Source organism: Podarcis pityusensis, assembly GCF_964106645.2.
Source record: "Podarcis pityusensis genome assembly, chromosome: 3".
Lineage (NCBI taxonomy): Eukaryota > Metazoa > Chordata > Lepidosauria > Squamata > Lacertidae > Podarcis > Podarcis pityusensis.
The window spans coordinates 64389558-64413234 of NC_138026.1; the positions used below are offsets into that span (position 1 = coordinate 64389558).

The following is a 23677-nucleotide window of genomic DNA, read 5'->3' on the forward strand; positions in this document are numbered from 1 at the left end:
TATTCCATTAAATTGGACTCCCAGTACTATATTGATCTGAGAGCAGAACAGTTGTCCTAGAATGGAATTGGTGGGCATGATCCTAAATCTGCCACCATGCATAGAGGCAATTTGGTAGTAGAGGGCTGAGCATACTTCTGATTTAAGAGTTGTCCCTAGGGACGAGAACAGAGTTGTTTTAAGCATTCTGTTATTGCCTCACATCCGCAGTGAAGCCAACATTAGCACGCATGTGTTAACGTGTGCACAGAGTCTCATGGAAATGAGTGTGTAGTGAGGTTTGCCAGACTGTGGAAGTTTGCTACAGATAACTAGCTTTCTATGACACTTCTAATTTATGACACATTTAATTTATTTTGCTTTTTGCTATTTTGCCAGTATTGTTCTAAACAAACTTTTCCCCTCTCTGCAGGAATCTACTTTAGCTGCACTACATACTGTGGAAGGATCCACCAGAGGTAAATAATATGATTGTGAATAATGAATTCTCTATTGAATAGGAAAATATTTATTAATTCATTCAGTTATTTAGTTATAAATGAAGTAAAAATTCTATAAATAGCTAGTTCCAAGGTGTCTTACAATGCAAAATTATAGGGGGAGAACAGCAATGAAAACTTGCCAGAGAAATAAGCAGTTGGTAAAAGGGAATTTCTGATATTGCATCACATTAAACTAGTATTTCCCTCCAATAATTTTGGACTATAGCTGACATAATCTCTGACCATTGACTTTGCTTACAGGGTGCAGGCTGTAGCCATGGACATGTAATGTGATCTGATGGTGAATTTGGGGTGACCCAATGCAAAGATCCTGAGGATCCATGTGGATCTGTGCTTTGTAACCACATTTTTGCACCATTGCAGCCCCAGGCAACAGTGGATGCGTGATTTTTTTGGTGCAGGCTGTAGCCATGGACATGCTATGTGATCTGATGGTGAATTTGGGGTGACCCAATGCAAAGATCCTGATGATCCATGTGGATCCGTGCTTTGTAACCACATTTTAAGTGGGGAGGGAAGGAAAAACACAGAAGGGACAAGGAGCACGAGAGGGGTGTGCAGAGAAGCAGCTGGCTAAGAATGCAGGAGAGGGGTTTAATGGGAGGGAGGAAAGGAAGGCAAAAGTTTTTTCCCCCCACACACCCCCAAGCCAGCCCTCCCTCCCTCCCCCTCTCTCTCTCTCTCTCTCTCTCTCCCACCTGCATGTTTTCCGGCTGCCTGCGAGTCCCTAAAATGCTTCCCTGGACGCAGCAGCACCGGAGCACGGAGAGGAATTAGAAGGAAGGAAGTGATTCTTTCTTTTCCTCTCTGCTTGCCTGGAGGGGAGGGGATTTGCCTGCTCTTTGTTCCGTTTGAGCAAACAGGAACCGAAACAGAACAGGGTGGGCAGTAAGACCCTGAGGCAGAATGCAGGAAAGCAACAGCTTCCTGTCTCACGGAGCTCCCTCCTCCCTGACGCGCGCGATTGGATTTTTGCCGGATTTTTGCCCCTGCGCTCCAGCCAGTTGGCTCCAGGGACCACACATTCGCTCAATAACACGCACAGACATTTCCCCTTACTTTTTAGGAGAAAAAAATCTGCGTGTTATAGAGAGAAAAGTACGGTAATCTCTTTTAATGCTTCATGACCTTTGTCAAAACATGCACATAGTACATGAGTGCTTCTCTCTCTCAAAGAGCATGTGTGTTAATATTTCACATTGTGTTGTTATATAACTACAGAAACATCACATAGCAGTAACCTACTGTAATTAGGGATGGATGGTTGTTTATTTCTGTTCTGTGTCACTTTTACTTATGTTCACTTATAATTACATTTATTGCATCTCCACGTTAATCTGTATTTGGGGTGTGTGCGTATTAAATAGGCCTTTTCTGTCAAAATCTGCATTTCTTAACTTGCTTTCTCTCAAAATACACATTTAAAAATGTATTTCAATACTTTGAGCCAAAACCTGCACCAAACACCAGTGAATTGCAAAAGTTGGTTAACTAAATTCAGGTTGTCATATTGATCCGGGAAATGTTGTTCAGCTCCCTTCTTATGAGAGAGAGTTAGCACAGACTGGCTTCTTGGAGCACAATGCTTCCAGAACTTCAGTTGGGCTTATCTCTTAAAAACAAATTATTTTAAAATATGGTATATAAGATAGTTTCAAGGATGTGCATTGACAACCCTGTATTCTGCAACTTCCTTACTAGAGATTAGGTAAAACAGAGAAGCATTTGTTGTCAGCATGCTTCAGGGCTAACCTAGAGAGCCCTCTAGAGGTGAAGCATAACCGTTATGTTTTCATTTATTCAGTATTTTTGTGAATTGGGTTTAAGGGGTTCACAGCTTCACAACCTTCATTTCAATTCACAGTTTTCAAATAATTTATTTCTTCTTTTTGAAGATGTATGAAATCTTCAATATGCAAGCAATATGTTGGTTATGGACAAATCCTCCTTGATTCAGTCATTATTTAGTAGCTGTCTTGGTGTATATTCAAAAAAATGCTTCTCTGCTTTTGAGAATTCTCTTCTGACGTATTGATAGTTCATCTGTGCTTATGTTGCTGGACAAACATGCCCTTCCCAGCCTGGTACCTTTCAGATGTTTTGTACAGTGTTGCTGGCTGGGACTGATTGGAGTTGTATTCCAATATATCAGAAGGGCACCAGGTTAAAGAAGGCTGCTTTACTGTGCTGCTTTCTGGCAGTTAGAAATTCAATCTCTCTCCTTTCTTTACCTTTTTAAGAGAAGAAAGAATAGTTCATTCCATTTATCTTCAAAGCATTTGCCTTTGTGGTGCATGCAGCTTCACAGCAATCAGTGAGGATTTAGGCTGTTACGTGTATACATATACAGTATTGCTAAGTTGCTTTATGATAAATTACTAGGGTAATTTTGCCCTGTTTATGTTCCTCAACTTTACCAGTAGAATATAGTCTTTCATTTCTGAGTGTAAACTTAAGGAAATTTTTTTCCCCTTATCTGTGCAGGGGAATCGACTGAAAAAATAAGTAGTGAAGCAGCTCCAATGCCAGAATCAACAGAACCTGCTAATAACCAGTTAGGAAATAAATCTCAGGAAGAGATTGAATCAGAAAAGAGCCCCATCTCCAGGGAAATATGGATGGACTATGAAGATTTCTGTGTTAGTTTTCAGTAAGGCATGCTTTTATTATTGTTACAGAAGCTATATCTTCTTTTGTGGACTTTTGCAAATTATCCTTCAGATTTGTGTAGGTGACTCATGGCTGCTACACAAAAGGCATCCTCAGTCCCTGTGGTACATACTAGAAATTCAGCATATTTTCTTATAAATCTGCCATCTGATTATTCCTAACAAATTATGCTGTATTTTCTTTAAGACAATGGATGGTGGCCAGTGGTGGCCACCACTAGGAGAATGGACTTCTACTGGTGTGACAGAACTTTCCCTTCCTTTCCTTCCCATTGCAGTCCCCTGCATACATTCAAAAGCTGTTCTTGATGGTTCAAGGACCCCCGGAGTAGATTTGGGGAGGACATGATGGCAGAGAAAAAGGGGAAGTCCCATTGTGCAAGCAAAAGTCCACTCATGCAACAATGGATGTTGCCCAGTAAGAGATTTCTGTGATGTCTGATAACCTTCTTTAATAAATGTAACATCAATTTTCCAGAATAATTGTCTTCAAAAGCAGTTGCCAAACTCCTAGCATTCCCCCTCCATTGTTACTTAGAGAACAAGCTGCACATACCCAATGGCTAGACCCATAAGGTCACAGGTGTCATCTCAGCCCATAGGTCTGTAGGCCTGTCTGGTTGGTTACAAAAGCACTTTTGCAAGCTCCATTTTACTTCCCCCACACAGAGCTCTTGGTCCCTTGCAGTTCTTGCCATTCTGCCTCTTGCTGCCCCATCCCTGAAACCTGGTTCTTTGAACTTACTCTATATGCTTTCACATTGGTTTTTGGTTCTACATCTCCTGGACATAAGAATGACTCACTGGACACATTCTTCCCTCATACATAAATGACTTGAAATGCCAAATATTATTTTATTTATGAAAAACAGTTACGGTGAAATGAAAAAAATGTACAAGTAAAAAAGTCCTTTCACATAACATTTTAGCATTTAGGGAAATCTTAAGCACGTGGTTATATTTTTTACATCAGATTTGATGCTCATAAACATCCTAAATTCAACCTGAACATGATACAGGTGTAATGGAAGAGTTCTGTCATGGCTGCAACCACAACTACCAGTGCAATCCTATGCACATCAATTTAAAAATAAGTCTCATTCAATTCCATGGGGCTTACTCTCAGCAATGGAGTACAGGATTGTAGCCTAAATGAACAATGGAAACTTAGACTTAATTACAACTTGTAGTTCAGAATGGTGACAGATTATTCACATTTTCAATTTCAGAAGCTGTCATGTAATTTGGAAGTTAACTTCTATTGCTAGATGATAATAACATACTGAGTAACTATTCAAAGAATCCTGATGGTTTGTTTCAGTTGTCTTATATTTCAGTAAAATGTGATGCACAGCATGAGGGAGTGGTTTCTGTATAATTAATGCTAAAATAATAATGTTTTCTTTCCTTAGGAATTTGTATGTTTTCCACAAGCCAAATACCTATAGCTACACCTATCAGAAGTCAGATTTTAGAGTAAGTGCACTGACTACATGATTTATTCATCTCTTTGTAAACTATAACGGCATTGTGAATCCCAGTTTTGTATCCATTCTGTAAACATTTGCATTCACCAGTAAAATGTTACTATCTACAAAAACCTACCACAGAAATAATTGATACAAATCCTAAAATATAAATGACAGACATTAAAAACAATGTTATCATGATACTTTGGGATCAGAGATACTGCAGAATTTCAGAAGTGTATCTGAAGAAGTGTGCATGCACACGAAAGCTTATACCAAGAACTAACTTAGTTGGTCTTTAAGGTGCTACAGGAAGGAATTTTTTTATTTCGACTATGGCAGACCAACACGGCTACCCATCTGTAACTGCAGAATTTCAGTTTGGATCTGACAGGGAAACTAGTTCCCTTAGCCTCATTTTGTATAAACACAAGTTTAGATAATTGTATTTTTTAATTTTTCCTCTGCCATCAATTCACTCAGAATACTTTGAAACCTCTTTGTAGTTTGTATAGTATAGTAGGCTAACATATGAGCTGGACAATAACACGAGATATATGATGAACTTTTAACTAAGATCATTGGCTAATTAAAAGGGATACTGTGCACAAAGGAATACTAATAGTTACATCAGGGTCTTAAAGGTACTTGATAAGTGACTTTTACCTCAGGTCAAATCCCTAAACCTCCACCCCAGTCAAATGCAGCCACAACCCAGTCCAGTTACTTGAGTCAATCTGCCTCTGACCCACCAAATTCCTCTAGTTGCTTAGACAGTTTAGCCAGCTTAAAAAACCTGCTTGTGCAACCTTCCTCTGTTAAGACTTTTAATAGGGCAGCCTCTCAGACCTACTCAGTCACCAGCTCCTTTCTCCTGGTTTTCACCAGATGGAGTATTAAAAACACACTGGGTATTAATATTCAGGATTCAACTTTCCCCTCCGATTTCCCTGTCTTTCCCCAACTCCTTAACTGACCATTTTTCAACTCCTTTCCTGACTATTGGACACCCCCACTCTAGAATTTCTGTACAATCAGAGTCTGCTATCACCCAGCCGAATCAGAATGAATTTACATGCTCTAGGTCCTGCCTAATACCTTTTCGAAGTGATCACCTCTCTTCCCTCTCAGAGCATGTCACCAAGCAACTAGAGTGGTACCTCGCAAGACGAATGCCTCGCAAGACAAAAAACTCGCTAGACGAAAGGGTTTTTTGTTTTTTGAGCTGCTTCGCAAGACGATTTTCCCTATGGGCTTGCTTCGCATGACGGAAACGTCTTGAAAGTTTGTTTCCTTTTTCTTAACACCGTTAATACAGTTGCGACTTAACTTCGAGGAGCAACTCATAGAACGCGGTGTGGTAGCCTTTTTTGAGGTTTTTAAAGACTTTGGTGATTTTTGAAGCTTTTCCAAAACTTTCCCGACACCGTGCTTCGCAAGACGACAAAACTCGCGGAACGAATTAATTTCGTCTTGCGAGGCACCACTGTACTATTATAGAGGCTTTCAACGTAATAACAGTATAAAGCCTCAAACTCTGTCACCAAATTTATATTGGGTTGAATCCAGATAAAAGCCTATAGAAACACAGCTGGCTTACCCCCAGCCATCTCATGGAAGATGCCACTGTCCGGTTTTCTGTGATCTCCCCCCTGCCCATGCCACAGCCTACCCCATTTGACTGGGTCCCCTGATTCTCATTATAAACTTTCTGGGAGCTGGAAGCTGCCAGAGGAATGGGGGTAGGAATATCAAGTTATCCCAGTCCACTGCTGTGGAATTTTCTGTGGATCCAAAACATTTTGGAATACAGTGGAATAAAGTTATTAGGCATTCAGCCAATTCAAGTACCCCTTGTACCCTAAGGCCTAGAAGAAATTGAGGAGAATTTCATTTGTTCTACATTTTTAAAGCAAGTCGCACATTCTGGACCAATACACGGGAAAGAATTCAGTGTTGTACTAAGGTGGTTGTTCTACCAGGACAAGCATTTCAGCCTGCCAGATGGAATGATTCCCTTTCTCCTCTCACTCTTACTGTTCTGGGATTCTCCTGACCCCCTCAGGGCCAATTTGGGGGGGCAAATGGAGAGGAGACTTGTGTTGTGCTTAAGTATTTTGTGCTAATTACCGTATTTTTCGCCCCATAGGACGCACTTTTTCCCCTCCAAAAATGAAGGGGAAATCTGGGTGCGTCCTATGGGGCGAATGCAGGCTTTCGCTGAAGCTTGGAGAGCGAGAGGGGTCAGTGCGCACCGACCCCTCTCGCTCTCCAGGCTTCAGGAAGACATCCGCAGCCTAGGCAGCCCTGCAGGAGTTCCCGCAGGGCTCCCCAGGCTGCGGATAGCAGCCTGCCGCCGGGTGCGCGGGGCGCCCTGAAGCAGAGTGCCCCTCGCGCCGGGCAGACATCGGCCAGCCCCACAAGCTCGGGGGACAGCGGGGAGGCGCAGCGCCGCCATCCCGCTGTTCCCCGACCTGGTTTTGGGGGAGAAATAAAGGAAAACATTTTTTCCTTTATTTTCCCCCCAAAAAACTAGGTGCGTCCTATGGGACGAAAAATACGGTAAGTAAAATCTAGTTGCAGAATTCCTAAACCCATTGCTTCATCATGTTAACTAGCTTTTGTGTCTTCTCTTTTAAAATATTTAGACCAGTAGTTTACGAAGGGTGCTCATTAAAGATTTCCCCTGATGTACTTCCCATGGACTGAGGCAAACGAAACTGGGCACAGTTATTAGTCCTTCTCTACATAGCTACCAGCAAGAGTCACACACTTCTCCCATCACTTTATGCAGCTACAAATTACCACGTTACCTATGGAGAGATGTATACATGTACAATTTCATCCTCCTACGATAACAGAAGTGGGTCAGAGAAAATCTTTAATTCTTAGGATAAACTTAACTTTTTCAGTAGATTAAAATAGAAGCTAAATGTTATGGGGAAGCAAAATCCAAGGTTTTGCTTGGTGACCTTTCATTGTTGACTTTATATCATACATTGATTTGAAAAACACTGTTTAAAATATAACTCAAATGCTGCCAAATACTAGTCGTTCCAATACTAGATAAATAATAAGCATGGATACTCTTTTTTTCCCTTACAGATGGTGGATGATCGTATTGTATATTACTTATCTGTAGATAGTTTGAAGCCTACTGATATCCTGGTTAGCTTTTCTGCATTAGTACACTGGGGGGAATCAGGAGGTAAGATCAGTATCAAATAGATAGGTAATGCAAGTATTGATTCTTGTGATTTTTTTCACAAAGAGGTACTCAAAGATAGAACTCTGTTAGAGCTGCAGTATTTGTGATCTTCTTCTATGTTGACACACAACTTTCTCATTTTACCATGAATGTTTGGTGAAAGTCTTGGATGCAATTAATTGTTCTTAAGCCCAGAGTCTGTGGTAGAACTGCACATGTTATTAACTAACAAATCAAAGTTCAATCAACTTCCATCCTCTTCATAATAATTTGAGGCTGCTTTTATGGTTTGCCATAATTTGCAATTGAAAACAGCCTCAATGTATATGTCAGAATAAAAATGCCTTACATGCAGCTCTGTTGTTACTGGAGTTCTAGGGTCTGCAGCCCTGCTTGCTCTGTTCACCACCATCCCTACCATTCCCCCTACATTAATCTCCTAGAGCTTCCCAGCCCACACAACTACTAAGCTTTCTATTTTAGGCTTTAAGGAAGGCACATAGTACCCATAGTCCCTTCAGCATTAGTTCAGTGCACACGAGGCTCAAGGAAACCTATGAAGGACCAGTCTACTCTGTCTCCTATCATTGCCTTGGGTTTGGTTTGTTGTCCACCACAAGAGGCATCTCATTATCTGAGATCTGGAGAGGGTAACATAGCATGTTCCTCACTCCTTGCATATTCAAGATTCTGCCTGTTCAAGAAGGTGTAGAAGAGAAACATGTTAGACTGCAGTTCTTTGTTCATGTACCTGAAGTAAGCCTCTTAGTGGTAGGCATATGTAGGCATCAGGGAACTGCCATCAGCTCAGAGGCGAGAGATGGAAGGGCAGTTGTGCTATAGGGAGCCTCCGGAAATCTTGCGAAACAGTTCCTCTTCCAGCGAGGAGGAAAGCCACAACTCCAGTGGAGAAGAGGTGCAGGGACCAGGGGATGCTAGGGAGAGCCTCAACACCAAGCCTGAGCAAACCGGAGAGGCAGGAAGTATGCCCTTGCCAGCGCCCAATCTGTGCAGTAGGTTTCGGCGCAGGGAGGGGCGGAAAAGGCTGGGGGTGATGCAACTTTTATGCTGGGGGAGGTACAAAAACCAACCACTCCCAGATTCTGCTAGCGATTGAGCCAGACATAAACTTACGATGCTCTTCACTGTAAATAGTTTGCACCAAGAATAAAGCCTGGAAAAGACAGGTCAGAGTCTTGCCTGTTTACTCTCGAGCAACCACACCAGCATCTGACAGTAGGATTTGAGTGTTTCATTGTTTCTTAGTAGAACTGCTTACAAATTTTAATTATTTGCTGTCTCTGGCAACTTGACTTAACATGCTATAGGCAGAAAGGAAAAGGCTGATGAGCTTCCTCCTTTCCTTTTGTTTTATTGTCTACTCTCTTGAAAGACTGCCTGCTGATATTTATAAGATATAAATCATGTTCTATGAGCTTTACAAGCAACAAACTACAGGTTACATCTAAGAACAACTTTCAGAAGACATCTGACGGCAGCCCTGTATTGGGAAGTTTTTAATGTTTGACTTTTTTATGTTTTATGTGTTGGAAGCTGCCCAGAGTGGATAGGGCAACTCAGCCAGATGAGCAGGGTATAAATAAAATCCTCAGCATATGTAAAGATATTGGAAATGGTTACATTTTGGTGATAAAAAAAAACAAGTTATCCGTACACTTTTATTTTATAGCAAGTGCACAAAAAGAAGGCCATGTTTTGCCCAAGGGATTACTCATGGTTGAAAAATTCTCATGGAAAAATTTGGCGCCAGGACAATTAATCCTGAAGATCCATACATATGCCACTAAAGCTGCTGTGATAAGTCTTCCTGCTGGGTATGTGCCAGTCTGCTACACCCTTTTGATCCAGGAGTTAGAGGCATAGCAATAGTGCTTTAAAATAGTGCTTTAAATAATTCTTTACACACCTTCTCAGATTTTCTAATCCTCACAGCAATCCTGTAAAATAGGTCAGTGCCATTGTTTCCATGGAGTTACTGAGGCTGAGAAATAAGCATTTATTTTTACGCTACCTCAATATTTAAATAAATAAACACACCTTTATGCTTTTATCAAAGCTATTGTCACTTTGTATGTTGTATACCCCCTTGCTGTATCTTTTATGAAAAATACAGTTTTACATATTTAAATAAATTAATTCATGGTAGGGCTAAGCCTCAGCAGAGGAACTCTCTGTTTTCTAGTGGGCAACAGGACACTTCCAACTGGGATCTTGTTCCTCCCTGTGCTTGCAGACAGGAAATGTTGACATTTTCAAAGAAGTTGCTGTGTGCCTCTCCCTTGGAAAGCCACAATCTGATTTCTTGGTTTCACACAGCTTGTGCTGCCTTTCTGGCCTCTTCTTTCTAATCCATTTGTTATTTTTGTCAGTTTTGTATGTGTGTGTTTTTCTAAAGTGGAGTGTCTTCGTGGTAGTTTCCCTCCCTGGCTGTCATTGTTGTTGTCTCACTAGTCCCTCATCTCTTCTCATGTGCCTTGCTCTGAGCTCAGCTTTATACCAGGAACTCTCTGATTCTCACCTCAGTTTCGGCCACAAGGGAGAGCTCAACTCCCACCTGAGGCATCTGTTCTTGCACAAGGAAGAAGATGGCTATGGTTACTTACTTTGCAAAATAAGCTACATATTTATTTGCTAGTGGGTGGATGAAATGCCAACAAGTCTTAGCACTTTTTCACATATAACTTTTTTTCAAAGTGTACAAACACATGTGGTCCACCAAATAGTCTTAGAGCCTTCTCTTTCCTTTATACATTAAATGTTTTGAGAACCAAGCAATAAATAATGAAAGAGACAAGAGGGTTTTACTTACACTGACTGTTTAGAATTTCTGTTATGTTTTAGTTTCTTTGTTCATTAGTGTGCTTATTTTAAATGTAGGCGTCATGTGTTACTCTTCACTGCGAGCTCTCCTGTAGGGCACCATATCCATCTTTGTAGCATGGTCCCATGTGTGTTTGGTGAAGAGGATATTGTCCTGCCAAATCTTGAAAAGGTATTTGTTACCATAACAACTGGAGCTATATTCCCATTGGGAGAAACAAATGTTCATTGTCAAGTTTTAATTCCTATTGAAGTTAAAGTTTTGTTCAAGAAGTAGATAGTCTGTTTCTGAATGGAAAAAATCACAGATCCATAATAATCCTGCAATTTAATTTTAAAATGGCAGAATCTGGAAGACACTTGCATCATCACAAAATAATGCTAAAACATACAACTGCTTATGCAATTTTGAAATTTGGTTGCAGGCCCCACTGATGGCCAAAGGTAAGTGCCCAGCATTTTTTCTCCAAATCATACAGGGAGAAAATTCTGCAAAATGTCTACAGACTGAGCTCCACGAGGATCTCACCTAGCTCTTCAAAAAAGTAGTTGTGGTTCAATTTCTGCTGGATTTTCTTTCTAGAGGATTTTCTTTGTAGGTTTAACAGAGCTAGCAAATACATTTATACAAGTGGAGTTACAGGGTAAAGTCCTTCTGTTCATGGTTCCAGACATTCTATTCTTTCTCCACTCATCTCCTGCTTTTCTAAGTTTTCCTCTAGCAGACAGACAGCATTCCATACCCACTGAGCATGCTCAGTCTTCATTCAGTAGTTTCCCCCCTTTTGTTTCTTCACTATATTTAGGTTTCTGTGGTTCCTGATCTGATCTACTGTATTGGCCCAAAAATAAGCCACACTTTTTTTCCAACTTCCGATCGTGAACAGTTAAAGTGTGGCTTATATTCGCAACCTTACTGCACCGGCAAAGCAGCACGCCCCCCCCCCCCCCGAGAGCAGCCTGGGAGCACAGGGCAATGGCGCCCATCCCATCCGTGGCTCCCAAGCCTCTCCCAAGCAGCCAGATTTTAAAGGTGCGGCTTATTTGCAAGTGCGGCTTATATTCTGGCCAATACGGTATATTGAATTCATAGATTTTTCAAATGATTCTTTATGTGGAACTCTCTTTCCTCTCTCCAGGGACATTTAAAAAACCCTCATAGTAATTACATATGAATGTAATAGTCACTAGCATAGGTTTAGTGCCTCAGTAATTCCTAATGAATTGACCATGTGCATGTTGTTGAAATAGTGATATATTTTTAATATTTCTGACTAATGGTAGTTTATGTATTTTCTCTTCAGGAAAGCTATCGGTTCATAGAACAAGCCACCACTATCATGAAAGCCATTGGAAATGTGATACTGAATTTTGGAAATGCAGAAAACCTTCCTGCAGCCATAAAGACACTGGAAGCAACACATTGTCCTCCTGGCCTGTGTGCTCCAGGAACAACTAGAGAACACTTTAAGGTAAAAAAACAAGAAGAAGAATCTTATCCTTCTGTTAACATGCAGAATATATTGTGCTTTCCAAATGATTGTTTTCTAGTGCAGCCCATTAGCTGAAACTCCTGATAATGAAAGTTTAGTTTGTGTCCCATGAATTCCTGTAAACATGCTCTTGTGAATTTCACTTCAGATAGTTTGAAAAGTCTAGATTTTCCTCAGTGTTGACAAGAAATCTAACCCCGTATTCTGGATGGTATGAACCAATAATCACACTGATGCCTGTTCTCTGGCTCCTTAGTGACATAAGAGCATAGAATCGGCAGCTGTGCTGTTGGACTGAGGTGATCCTTGGACACTCTGTAAATGAAATTATGGTCTTGTGCCATTTTTCAAATTATGCAGACACAGTGAAGAATGGATGAGATCAACAGCCTTGTCTTCAGAACAGATCTCCACTCCCTAATTTTCAGTACATTATATAAATAATGAGAAAGTGAAGTATGAGTTTTAGAAACAATTACAATAAGCTCCACTGAGCAGCTGCGTTCCTCTTATCTTAAAGGACTGCCCTTTAGCTATGGCTGTGCAAGCCTTAGGATCATTCTGCCCATGTTGCAGTACCTAACATGTTGTTGAACTGCCCTTTTCTCAGACAAAATACTTTGACTTTGGATATAGCTTTCAGCTAACTTGTTGTTGTTGTTGTTGTTGTTGTTGTTGTTGTTGTTGTTGTTGTTGCTGCTGCTGCTGCTGCTGCTGCTGGGTTGTCAGTTGTTCAAACACCACAATGCCCCCAAATCTGAATTGCCCCCAACCTTTGACTGATGTTGAAAAGATACATTTGTTTGTTCTGGTTGCTTATGCAATTAAATATTTTGGAAACAATAATGTCACTAGGCAGATATCTGATCCTCTGAAAATATACTGTTTATATGCCATCATATCTTAAGATAGTGATCACATTATGTGGCTGGTTTGAAATATCAAAAGGAAAACTCATTTAGTTGGAGTGAGCCATTTTATAGATTCTACAAATCCACTCTATCTAGTAGTCAAATATACAGGTTGGGGTATGTGTTTGGTAATATTTTCCTCTGAAAATCATTAGTAGAAAATATTTGAACATTTATTTATAATAATTTACTGACCATTTCTCTTTTACATTTTAGGCTTTCAATAATGCTTTTTGGCATTTGATAAAACAGACATTGGGGAATGTTCCTCTCAACTATAAATTTGCTTACAGATGTTTCACTTTGGATTTTAAAGACAGTGATGTGTCTGTTGAAGACACAGACTCCTCAGGTATACGGAAAACATGAATAATGTACCAGCAATATTTATTTTTAAATAATCTATTAAGAAGATACGATTACAGAAAAATTCTGCTGAATGTTGAGATGTCCTGCCATTTTTAACACAACAAACCAGACACCAAATTCTTACGTGGTATTCTCTCATATAACTGATGGAGCCTACAGATTTTTTGAACTTCATACATCAGAGCTAACATGATGCTGCTAACTTTAATTCTGCACACCTTTATGCCATTGAACTTGTTTGTTTTTTGTGTGATACTCTTGAAGTTTACCCATCTTTGATCCCAACTTTTGGGGCACTTGAACATTGTTGATTCTCTAGACAGACCATTGTTCTATCTAGCTCAGTATTGCTGACACTGACTGACAGCAGCTTTCCAAGATTTCAGGCAGGTGTCTTTTACATCTGTATGTGGAGATGCCAGAGATCAAACCTGGCAGCTTTTTCATACAAAGTATATGCTGTAGCACTGAGCTACATCCTTTTCCCATTTCTACAGCACTTCAATCATTCAAATGCTCTGCAACACCTACAAAAAAAATCAGTCTTATATATGTTCTTAAACTTTAATTGGATTTCAGTTTTAATTAGCATTTGACACTAGGAGAACAGCACATCACTTACCTAAGCTTGCAAGACATAAGTCTAGCACTCAATACAAAAATCAATTTGCATTTTATGTTCCCAGACTTAAAGTGTAAATGCATTGCATCTAGTGTGGAGGATGAAACTGTCCGTGCTGTCTGTTTGAGGTCATCCTGGACCAAAACTAAGTACTTTCTTTAGCTAGTGCTTTATCTCCAATAGTTGCCAGACCAAGCTCCAGGAAGTTACAAGCCACTACTGTGGTTGGTGCCTAAAGGTAAAGGTAAAGGTACCCCTGCCCGTACGGGCCAGTCTTGCCAGACTCTAGGGTTGTGCGCTCATCTCACTCTATAGGCCGGGAGCCAGCGCTGTCCGCAGACACTTCCGGGTCACGTGGCCAGCGTGACAAGCTGCATCTGGCGAGCCAGCACAGCACACGGAACGCCGTTTACCTTCCCGCTGGTAAGCGGTCCCTATTTATCTACTTGCACCCGGGGGTGCTTTCGAACTGCTAGGTTGGCAGGCGCTGGGACCGAACGACAGGAGCGCACCCCGTCGCGGGGATTCGAACCGCCAACCATGCGATCGGCAAGTCCTAGGCGCTGAGGTTTTACCCACAGCGCCACCCGCATCCCGGTTGGTGCCTAGCATCTGAAAATTAGCAGTCAATTGCCTCTGAAAATTGAGGTTCCATTTTTGGCAATCAGGATTAACCAGGACCAACGGTAGATATTGCACCACCTGAGATGGCAGCAGATGCCATCACCGTTTCTGCTGCTCCCCTCCTCTTCCTCCCCTCCACCAACCATTCCCTCCCACTCACTCTCTTCCAACAAAAGACTCGTTTCTTAAAGCAAGACATCTCAGAGATGCTCTGGGCTGCCATTTTTCTCCATTGGCAGCAAATGACTGTTTAAATCTTCCTCTTTTTTAAAAGGCAACTTAAGCAGTAATTTTCAGCTGTAGTACAGACACTATCTAGGAGATTTCACTGACATTACCTTACTCTGGGGAAATACCCCAGAGCAAGTCATGGAGTACATGCCACCACTCTTGGCAGCAAATAGGGAGCAGGAGGGAGCAGGGGCAGAATGAGGTGGCAGCAGGCAGCAGAAGGGAAAGGCAGTCAGCCAGTTGTGGGCTCTGTGGGGGTGGGCACATAATCTGCCAACCATCCTGATTTGCTGCCTGGCATATCTGGGTTTTTACTGATATATGCAGCACTAAGCTTGCTGACGTAAGGTCTACTAAACATTCATTAGATGAGAAAAATGTTTCAGATCTATCAAACTGATCTAAATTCATGTAAATGTCCTGCAGTATCCAGTTACCTGAAAACATTTTGCAGGGAAACAGTACAGAACCATATATTTTCATCAGAAATGTTGCATTAGACTGCTTTTTTTGGGTTCCTGGATTGTAATGAACAAGTGGGAACTGCAACCAAATGTTGCAATGATCCCTCTTATGTGTGACTACCTAAGAATCCACACTTGTAGATGTGTATTAGTATACAGGATTTCATCATAAAACAATAAAACACTCCATTGTTAGTTTTTGTAGACATGACGTAAGTATTGTAATCTCACAGGCAGGTAACTTTTGTATTAATTTCTTTTTAGAGCTGACAGAGGTAAATGTTTCTGCTTGGCAAAGCAAAGATCCCACACCTGAAGAGGAGAAAGTTGCACTTAAACTGCAAGCTGCCTGGAAAGGGTCTTATGTGCGGCTACTAATGAATGGCAGAAAACCAGGTCAGGATTCTTCTGAGGGAAGTGACAGTTGCTTCCTGACACAGCCCCTACGGGACGGAGCAGGGCGGCGCCTTCCTCCTTTGCAGACAGCCATTTGCTTTGACTTCAGCCAGCCACGGAGGATGATGGGATAGCCCACCAAAACTCTAAATTTAAGTTAGCTAATGGAGGCCTACATGCAGGGCGGGTTGGGGCTTCAGAAACAGACTGAAGGAACCAAGGCGTCACTCCGGTCCACCACTGAAGTATATAAGTGGGCTGCTCATGTGATAGATAAAGGTTGACTCTTTAGTCTACTCCCAGCGGGGTGAGATGGTGCATCACCCCGCCTTTTTTATCAGGTGTGATATATCTGGGTATTCCTGTAAAGGGATCTGGATGGAAGATTTTGTACAGAAGCCCAGATGAGGAGTGGAAAAGACATAGAACTTCCAAATGGCTGCCAAACACAATTTTCCTGACTTTCGGATTGGGGGGCCAAGGCCCAATCTTGACACCTAGAATCTTGAATTATTCACAGAATGCCATAGGAGTCACCACAGTGCTCGTATAATGCAGTTGGTCATTTTATCATAAAAGCTATTTATTTGTACAAAACATGGCATTGTTGGCTACAGATGTCCTCAGATGATGTCTTGCAGAAGTGTTGGCTAGATAGTCTTTTCAGCTAGACATGCTTTCATTCTGCTTACTCTCAGAGCTTTATATTTTACCTTATTTCTTTATGCCAGTGTTTAGGAATGATAACTATGTTGAATATTTACTAATAGCCAAATTTGTTTTTATTTGTCTTTTTATTTTTCAGGTACTAAGGAGAATACTAAAGTCAAAGACACACTTCAAAAGTTGTGGGCTCTAATAGAGCCAAATTTTGAACAATGTTCTTTGACACTTTTGAGGTAATACAAAGTATGGTTTCTGCAGGGTCACGTATATAAATCCCATGTTTTGCCTCACAACACCTCCCCCGCCCCCCTTATTTTCTCTCATAAAAACTGACCTGACCCTGAGGAAGTGCTGTAGGGAAAGTACTGAAGCCCAGTTTTGGGCATCCCTATATTTAGTTTTTCGGATGTAAAAGTGAAATTTAAAGAACACCCTGCTTAACCATTGAATCAATTTTTATTCTGCTTTATATTCAGGATAAAAAAAATCTATGATTTTTACATCAATTTGTTACTGAAGAATTAAATATAATGTATCTGTCAGGGGTCCTTTACCTTTACCTTTATGTGCAAATTGGCAAATGGGGCAACATCTCTTCTGTTTATTGATCCACATTCACATCTGTATTAAGGATACCAGATTGTTGTCCCAGATAAATGACTGGGCCCTGCATGAATAGATCTACAAATCATGGGCTATAGTCTGACTGAGTAGAGATGGTTGTCTTCAAATTGTGTTAGTTGATAAGGTGGAAGCCAAATTTCTTAATTTTTTTATCATTAGAAAAGGTTTATATATTTATAATTTTATTTATTACATTTCTATTCTACCCATCATCCCAAGGATCACAGACTGGATTACAATAGAAAAGCACAAAAATACATAACATAGTAACAAGCAAAAACAACCCCCCCCCCCCAGTTTATAATGGTGTAGATTTGCCAGGCGCCTCCCTGGGGGGAGCATTCCACAAGTGTGGAGTTTACCACAGAAAAGGCCCATTCCTGTGTTGCCGCCCTCCAGACCTCTCATGGAGGGGGCACACAAAGAAGGGCCTCAGATGATGATTGCAAGGACTGGGTTGGTTCATATGAGGAAAGGAAACGTACTTTGGTCCTGAGCCATTTAAGGCTTTATAGATTTTGCACTGCTCAGTAAGAACAGTCTTGTGACTTGAATCCACAAGAGGTTTCTTCTTGCTCACAGATTGAGACACTGCCTCTCCAATGTACACATCTGTTCTGTGTTGACAGCTCAGCTTCAGCCAGCAATAAGGTCTGAAACAGGGTACTGCAGAGGCAGACAAAAGGTAACCCTGGACCCGCTGGATCCAAAGTTCCTTTGTTTTCCTGATAGGCCCCAGAATTGGATCCCTAAACTATGCCAGCCTGGAGGTAGCATAGTTATTACACTGATACAGAGAAAGTAGTTTTTAAAAGAATGTATAGAATATATTTCTTGTGTCCAGTGATAAAGCTGCATGATCATATCTTAATTTCCCTTTGAACTTCTGCTACTCCTCAGGGCCACATTAGATGTGATGTGAAAGATTCAGAAATACAACTCCCGACATCTTATTCTTCTCCAAAAACAACCACAGAGCGGGGGTAGGGCTAGATTTGGGTCACACTGCTAATCTAAATCCTCCCTCTGGGAACTGCTATTCGTTTCAGACAGTAAAATACATAGAAACAGTATGAGTTTCACTCTCCACAGCACACTCTCCTTTCACAGCTAATAGCAGCTGGTGTATGTGTGAATTAGATTGGCCGTGATCCATAGTAGGGGCGCCACAGCTGGTTTTAGCAGGAAAAAAGATGTTGAAAGATACATTTGAGCATCTCCCATGCTATTTCTAGTTTGGCCAGCCCTTAAAATATAAAAAGGTAAAGGGCCCCTGACAGTTAAGTCCAGTTGCAAACAACTCTGGGGTTGCGCCACTCATCTTGCTTTACTGGCCGAGGGAGCTGACATTTGTCCGCAGACAGGTCATGTGGCCAGCATGAACTATAGGTCTGGCTAATTAAGCATAAAGCAGAAGGAACAAGGGAGGTCTGGCTTTAGGAGCAAAAAAGGTGTGTAGTGAGGCTTTAAACCTGAGCTTATTGCGGTTTGTGCTCCAGCTGCTTTCACCTCCCAATTAGATTCAAGCTGACAGAGAAGTGAAATCCCAGTTAAACAGAGGTAATCCTCAGATTGGGATATAGTTCAGCACCCTTCATCCCCAAATTCCTTTTGCCCTTTAAATCAGACTCCTACTGTTTATTCTGGTGTGGGGAAGCCATTGGCCTTGCTTGCTGGGGCTGATGGGAGTTGTAGTTTAGCAGCATCTGGAAGGCTTGATCCCTCATTTGTGAGATTGAGTAGACCCACACTTAAAGTGTTTGATATGCCTCTGCCACAAGTAATTTGTTGCTTGTTGGGGAAGGCATTTATTTCATAATACAGTAGCCACTGCTTAATCTTTGGGATGCTATTATATCTTATGTATATATAGAGTGGAGGCAGCTTGAAGCTCAGTACTGTTGGTTATGATCTCAACTGATTATTTTATATTCTTCTTGTTGTGCTTCACAGAGATATGTTCAAAAGTAAATGTAAGTCACTTGAAAAATACCGTTGTGCTGAAGATGAGTGGACTAAGACATCTTTTGCTGATTATACTGTAACATATGCGGACCAGCCAGCAAATTTTTGGTTTGTGGTCTTCAGGTGAGGTTTGTTATTGATGAGTCACATAGAGACCACCTATATCATATTATAGTTTAACTGCTAATTCTGTTTGTGTGACTGAAAGCCAAGTGACCACATGTTGAAACATTCTTGTACTTGTTCATGAAGGTCATGCTTGAGGAATTCAGTCTTCGTTAATTTTGATATGAAATTATCTGATCACCATCTCTAGAACTGACATGTGGATCAGAACTTTGATATTCACTAGATTGCAACCCTTCTTTGAATGTTGTGCAGTTCTAGGCAGTTTAAGCATGTCAAAATCTGCCCATAAATAGGCATTTTAAACGTATTTTTTTAAAATTGGATTCATGGTGGAAGTGACATGGAAATACAGTGGTACCTGTTTACGAATGATTCGGTTTACGAACTCTGCAAAACCAGAAGCAATGTCCTAGTTTGCGACAGGAGGCCTCATTAGGGAAAGCGCACCTTGGTTTAAGAACAGTTTCGGTTTAGGAACGGATTAAGTTCGTAAACTGAGATACCACTGTATGGGTAAAACCTGCAAAAATGGCATGAATTGGAGATAGACAGATCCCCTTATCCTTACTTTACACTTTTCTCCCTTTTATTATAGAGAGGTGTTTTATGTTCCAGAAGATATGATCATAGCAGCAAAATTTTATTCTTCCATACCTACATGCGCATTGCATGTCGTAGACAATGATACATTGGAAGAAATGCCTCGGATCTTTCTCAGGGTTGCACCCCATCTTTATACAAAGAATAAGGTGATAAATACAAACATCTTCATAGTAATTACAGTACTACTATCTTACTAACAAAATGATACAAAGGACCTGTTACTACACACTGATATAAATAACAATTATTTTCCCCAGGTACTGTGAATGCAACAACACAACCTGTAATTCTTCATAATGTACAAGTCTTGAATATTGTAGGGCCATTTTGGGGTATACAGTATTGCATCAGCAGCAGCTATAATATTTACTCTTTACTTACCATTACTTATTGTATCATATTACTTGTGTTAATAGCTAACAAAATTAACTTTAATTTCAGAGAGGATATACTTTTATGGCTGAAGTTCAAACTGGTGAGTCACCAGTGTTGGCTGGGAAATGGAGGCTTCGACTCATAGGTTCCTACAGTCCCCTTCCAGTTCTTTCTCGTGAGACTATAAACAATGTATATTCCATTAAAGAAGTTAAGGACTATTATGTACCAAATGCTAAGAATATTATATTCAGGTAAAATTGAGGAAACAGCAAAGGTATTTGCATATGTACCCTATTTGAGCGTTCATATGTTACTTTGAGCATATTACTTACTGAAGCATTAATGAGTAGTAATAATAGAATCATAAGATTTTAGAGTTGGAAGGGACTGTGAGTGTCATTCTAGTCCAACCCCCACAATGCATGATTATTTTTGTCAAATGTGGGGCTTAAACCCACAAGATTAAGTCTTATGCTCTGGCTAACTGAGCTGTCCCAGTAATGCTTTTGTATCTTTCCCCAAATGCACCTCGTTGGGCATTCTAAAATGCTGGGTCAAGTCCTGGTATTTCTGAAATTCAGACATGAAAGTTGTTTTTCTATCTCACATTCATCTCAAGACATTTGCATGATCTAGGAAATAAGGTTTATATTCTAAAAACATGAAGGAGTAAACCACACTGAACTCAGTAGTGACTCACTTCTGTGCAAACATGTATGTGATTGTTCCTAAGGTACTCAGGGCTTTGCACAGGCCTCTTTTTTATCATTTGTCTAATGTTTGTTCAGAAAGTTTATTGTAGTCAATCTTGGCATTTTAACTGCAGTTTCATTTTGATAACTGGTTTCCATAGCAACAAATGGACTGTTCTAAACATATGTCTTAACTTCCATCTCAGAGCTTGCTGAGCTGGGGCTAGGCTGCCTTCTTGAATAACATTATTTTAAGGATTGAGATCTTAGACTTGCTGAAAATAATAAAATCTGCCTCAGTTAACTATATATCTTTACTCCCCCTTCTCCTTCAGGTATGCAGTAAAAGTAACAACACCACTTATGGCTACTGTGCAAGTACAGACCTCCAAGCCAGATGTAATCATTAAAGTGCAAGTTCTGGACTCTGAGGAAGAAATGGTGCACTCTGTTGGGAAGGGTCATGCTGTTGTTCCTGCGTTTTATTTCATATCTAATGAGCGGCCTCTAAGTAGCATGTGTAAGTATGGTAAACTGAATTGCTATGATTATTGTGGACAAAGAGACTGCCAATACATTTGCATGTGCACCTGCCTTAATAACTACGTTAATAATTTGTGGCGTACGCTAAGACCTCATTTAAGGATTACTGACTTTGCTTTGTCGTGCTTGCTGCTGAGTGATCAGGCTTGCATATTTTGAATCGGTTTCTGGCATATAGACCATCAGAGCATGCAGAATGGGTATACCATTCCTTGTCAAGTGAATCAAATTCTGTTTCCCCTCAAATTACCCTACAGTGGTAAGTTAGGTGTTCCAAGAGAGCCATACACCACATCTATTTGGCCATTGTCTCTAGAGATTTCCACTAGGGTGCTATTAGGAGTCTCACAGCAGCTAATAGCAGGAATAGCAAAGTGATACTTCCTCATTCTGACAGTTAAGCTTTACTTAGAACTAACAAGCTTCCAATCAAGCAATTATATTGCCAAGACTAATCGACATTTATAAGCTCCTTATAAACAGTTCTGAGCTGTTTTTCTGGATTAATTATTATTCAGACGTGCATTATTCAAAAGAATAAAGAGCAAAGAGACCAAATTCCATTTTAAAATATGAATTATTCAACTTAAAGGAGTGTGTGTGTGTGTGTGTGTGTGTGTGACCACCAATTTCCATATGGGCCTGCCTGTTCACTGAAATATTATTTGGGACGTTCTGCTATTATAAATTTAGTGGGTGAAAAACAGTTTGGGCCTTTTTGGTGGTGGTACTAATTATTACATGCTGTCTTTGAAGAGACTTGGCTCTCTCAATTAGGTGTCAGGTGAAGACTTCTTATTTTTTCATTGCATTTATATAGGTATTTTATCTAATTTTTATACTGTTTGATATCAGCATTTTGGAAGTTGTGGTTATCTGTATTTTAGTATTATATTATTTATTTTACTATGTTTTAAAATTCCCTGGGAAGGTTTATGAAGGTTGGGCTGTAAATCCTTAGAAAGAGTCAGTAGATAAGTAGGTAAAGCAGGAGAAGGAGAGAATTACAGAAGTAGATATAAAATTGAAATTAGTAAGACAAATGACTAAATGCTAAAATACTCTTTAAAATGTTATTGCCTCTTCCAGCAACATCAAGTAAAGGTGGAGTTGCCCAAAGCACTCCCAAAAAGGAACCTGAAGTAGTTGCAGTCTCTAAGAAAAAAGGTACTGTGGCAGCTCAGAAGAATGTCAAGTCTGCAGCCAAGATGTCACAGGAAGGCCCAACTTCAACAGAAGAAGAAACTGTTGTTACCCCTGTTCTTGATGAAAATTTATTTCAGCAGGTGAGAGATCTTAAATATATTTGTGGAGGAATTTTGAGAATAATTCCTACTACATTGCTTCTTAGTGTAATAAACATTGTATCCTAAAGTTCCTGTGGAAGGTTGAACAAAGCAGTTCCCCAGGAGTGAACTCTTAGGTATCGTGTTTCCTAAGGGGAGCGTTATCTAAAACAAGAAGATGAAAACAAGGTTCAGGTAATTCAAGATTCCTGCTAAATGTGGGTTTGGAATTAGATGAAAAGGAAGAACAGAACGCTTTGTGCAAAACAGAACAAGGCACCACCAGAAGTGGGGTTATCTTGCCAAGTCGCCACTCTAGCTTGTTAAAATGGTACTTTTGTTCTTCCCAGGGCTACTGAATGGCCAAATGGAGGTACATACCTGTATTCAGGTGTAACACAATACACAAAGTGCAACAAGCTGAATAATAATAACTGTAAACATTTTATTGGTTATTTCCTAATGTAAAGGTCTAGCCCAGTATGTGCAACATATACAGTTCATATGTACGGTATATAACCTATGAGACTAATTACAATATTAATACATTTCTTCTTTACTTATCTTTTCTTATTGTTTCTCCTTATAAGTTCCTGTATAACACAATCCTTAGGCTTTCTTATTGTTTGTTCCTGTAAGTTTCTGTATAACACAATCCTTAGGTGAAAATAGAAAAGTCCTCAAGGTATTGAGAACAACACAGCTGATGTGGACTGCTGGCACTAGCTGGCTGGTGCAGCTGCAAACTGCTAACTTGGGCAGAACAAGGTTTCCAGATATCTCCCTTGTTTCACCCCGAAGGGCTTCCTCAGCTGATATTAAATCTATACAATATAAATAAACACATGGTAATACAGTGGTACCTCGGGTTACATACGCTTCAGGTTACATACGCTTCAGGTTACAGACTCCGCTAACCCAGAAATAGTACCTCGGGTTAAGAACGTTGCTTCAGGACGAGAACAGAAATTGTGCTCCGGTGGTGCGGCGG

The 23677-nt window shown here is 40.4% G+C and overlaps 1 protein-coding gene across 2 annotated transcripts in view; it reads left to right on the top strand.

Moving 5' to 3' along the window:
- Positions 1-23677, top strand: part of ADGB (androglobin) — a 64933-nt gene that overhangs the window by 21655 nt on the left and 19601 nt on the right. For both annotated transcript variants that reach the window (XM_080998540.1, XM_080998539.1), the window contains exons 14-28: positions 413-458; positions 2988-3153; positions 4585-4648; positions 7747-7849; positions 9540-9684; positions 10748-10862; positions 11995-12162; positions 13311-13446; positions 15669-15800; positions 16606-16699; positions 19044-19178; positions 19780-19933; positions 20229-20416; positions 21193-21377; positions 22490-22686. In XM_080998540.1, coding sequence (XP_080854666.1) covers positions 413-458; positions 2988-3153; positions 4585-4648; positions 7747-7849; positions 9540-9684; positions 10748-10862; positions 11995-12162; positions 13311-13446; positions 15669-15800; positions 16606-16699; positions 19044-19178; positions 19780-19933; positions 20229-20416; positions 21193-21377; positions 22490-22686 — 2028 coding nt within the window. The remainder of the gene's footprint in view (positions 1-412; positions 459-2987; positions 3154-4584; positions 4649-7746; positions 7850-9539; positions 9685-10747; positions 10863-11994; positions 12163-13310; positions 13447-15668; positions 15801-16605; positions 16700-19043; positions 19179-19779; positions 19934-20228; positions 20417-21192; positions 21378-22489; positions 22687-23677) is intronic.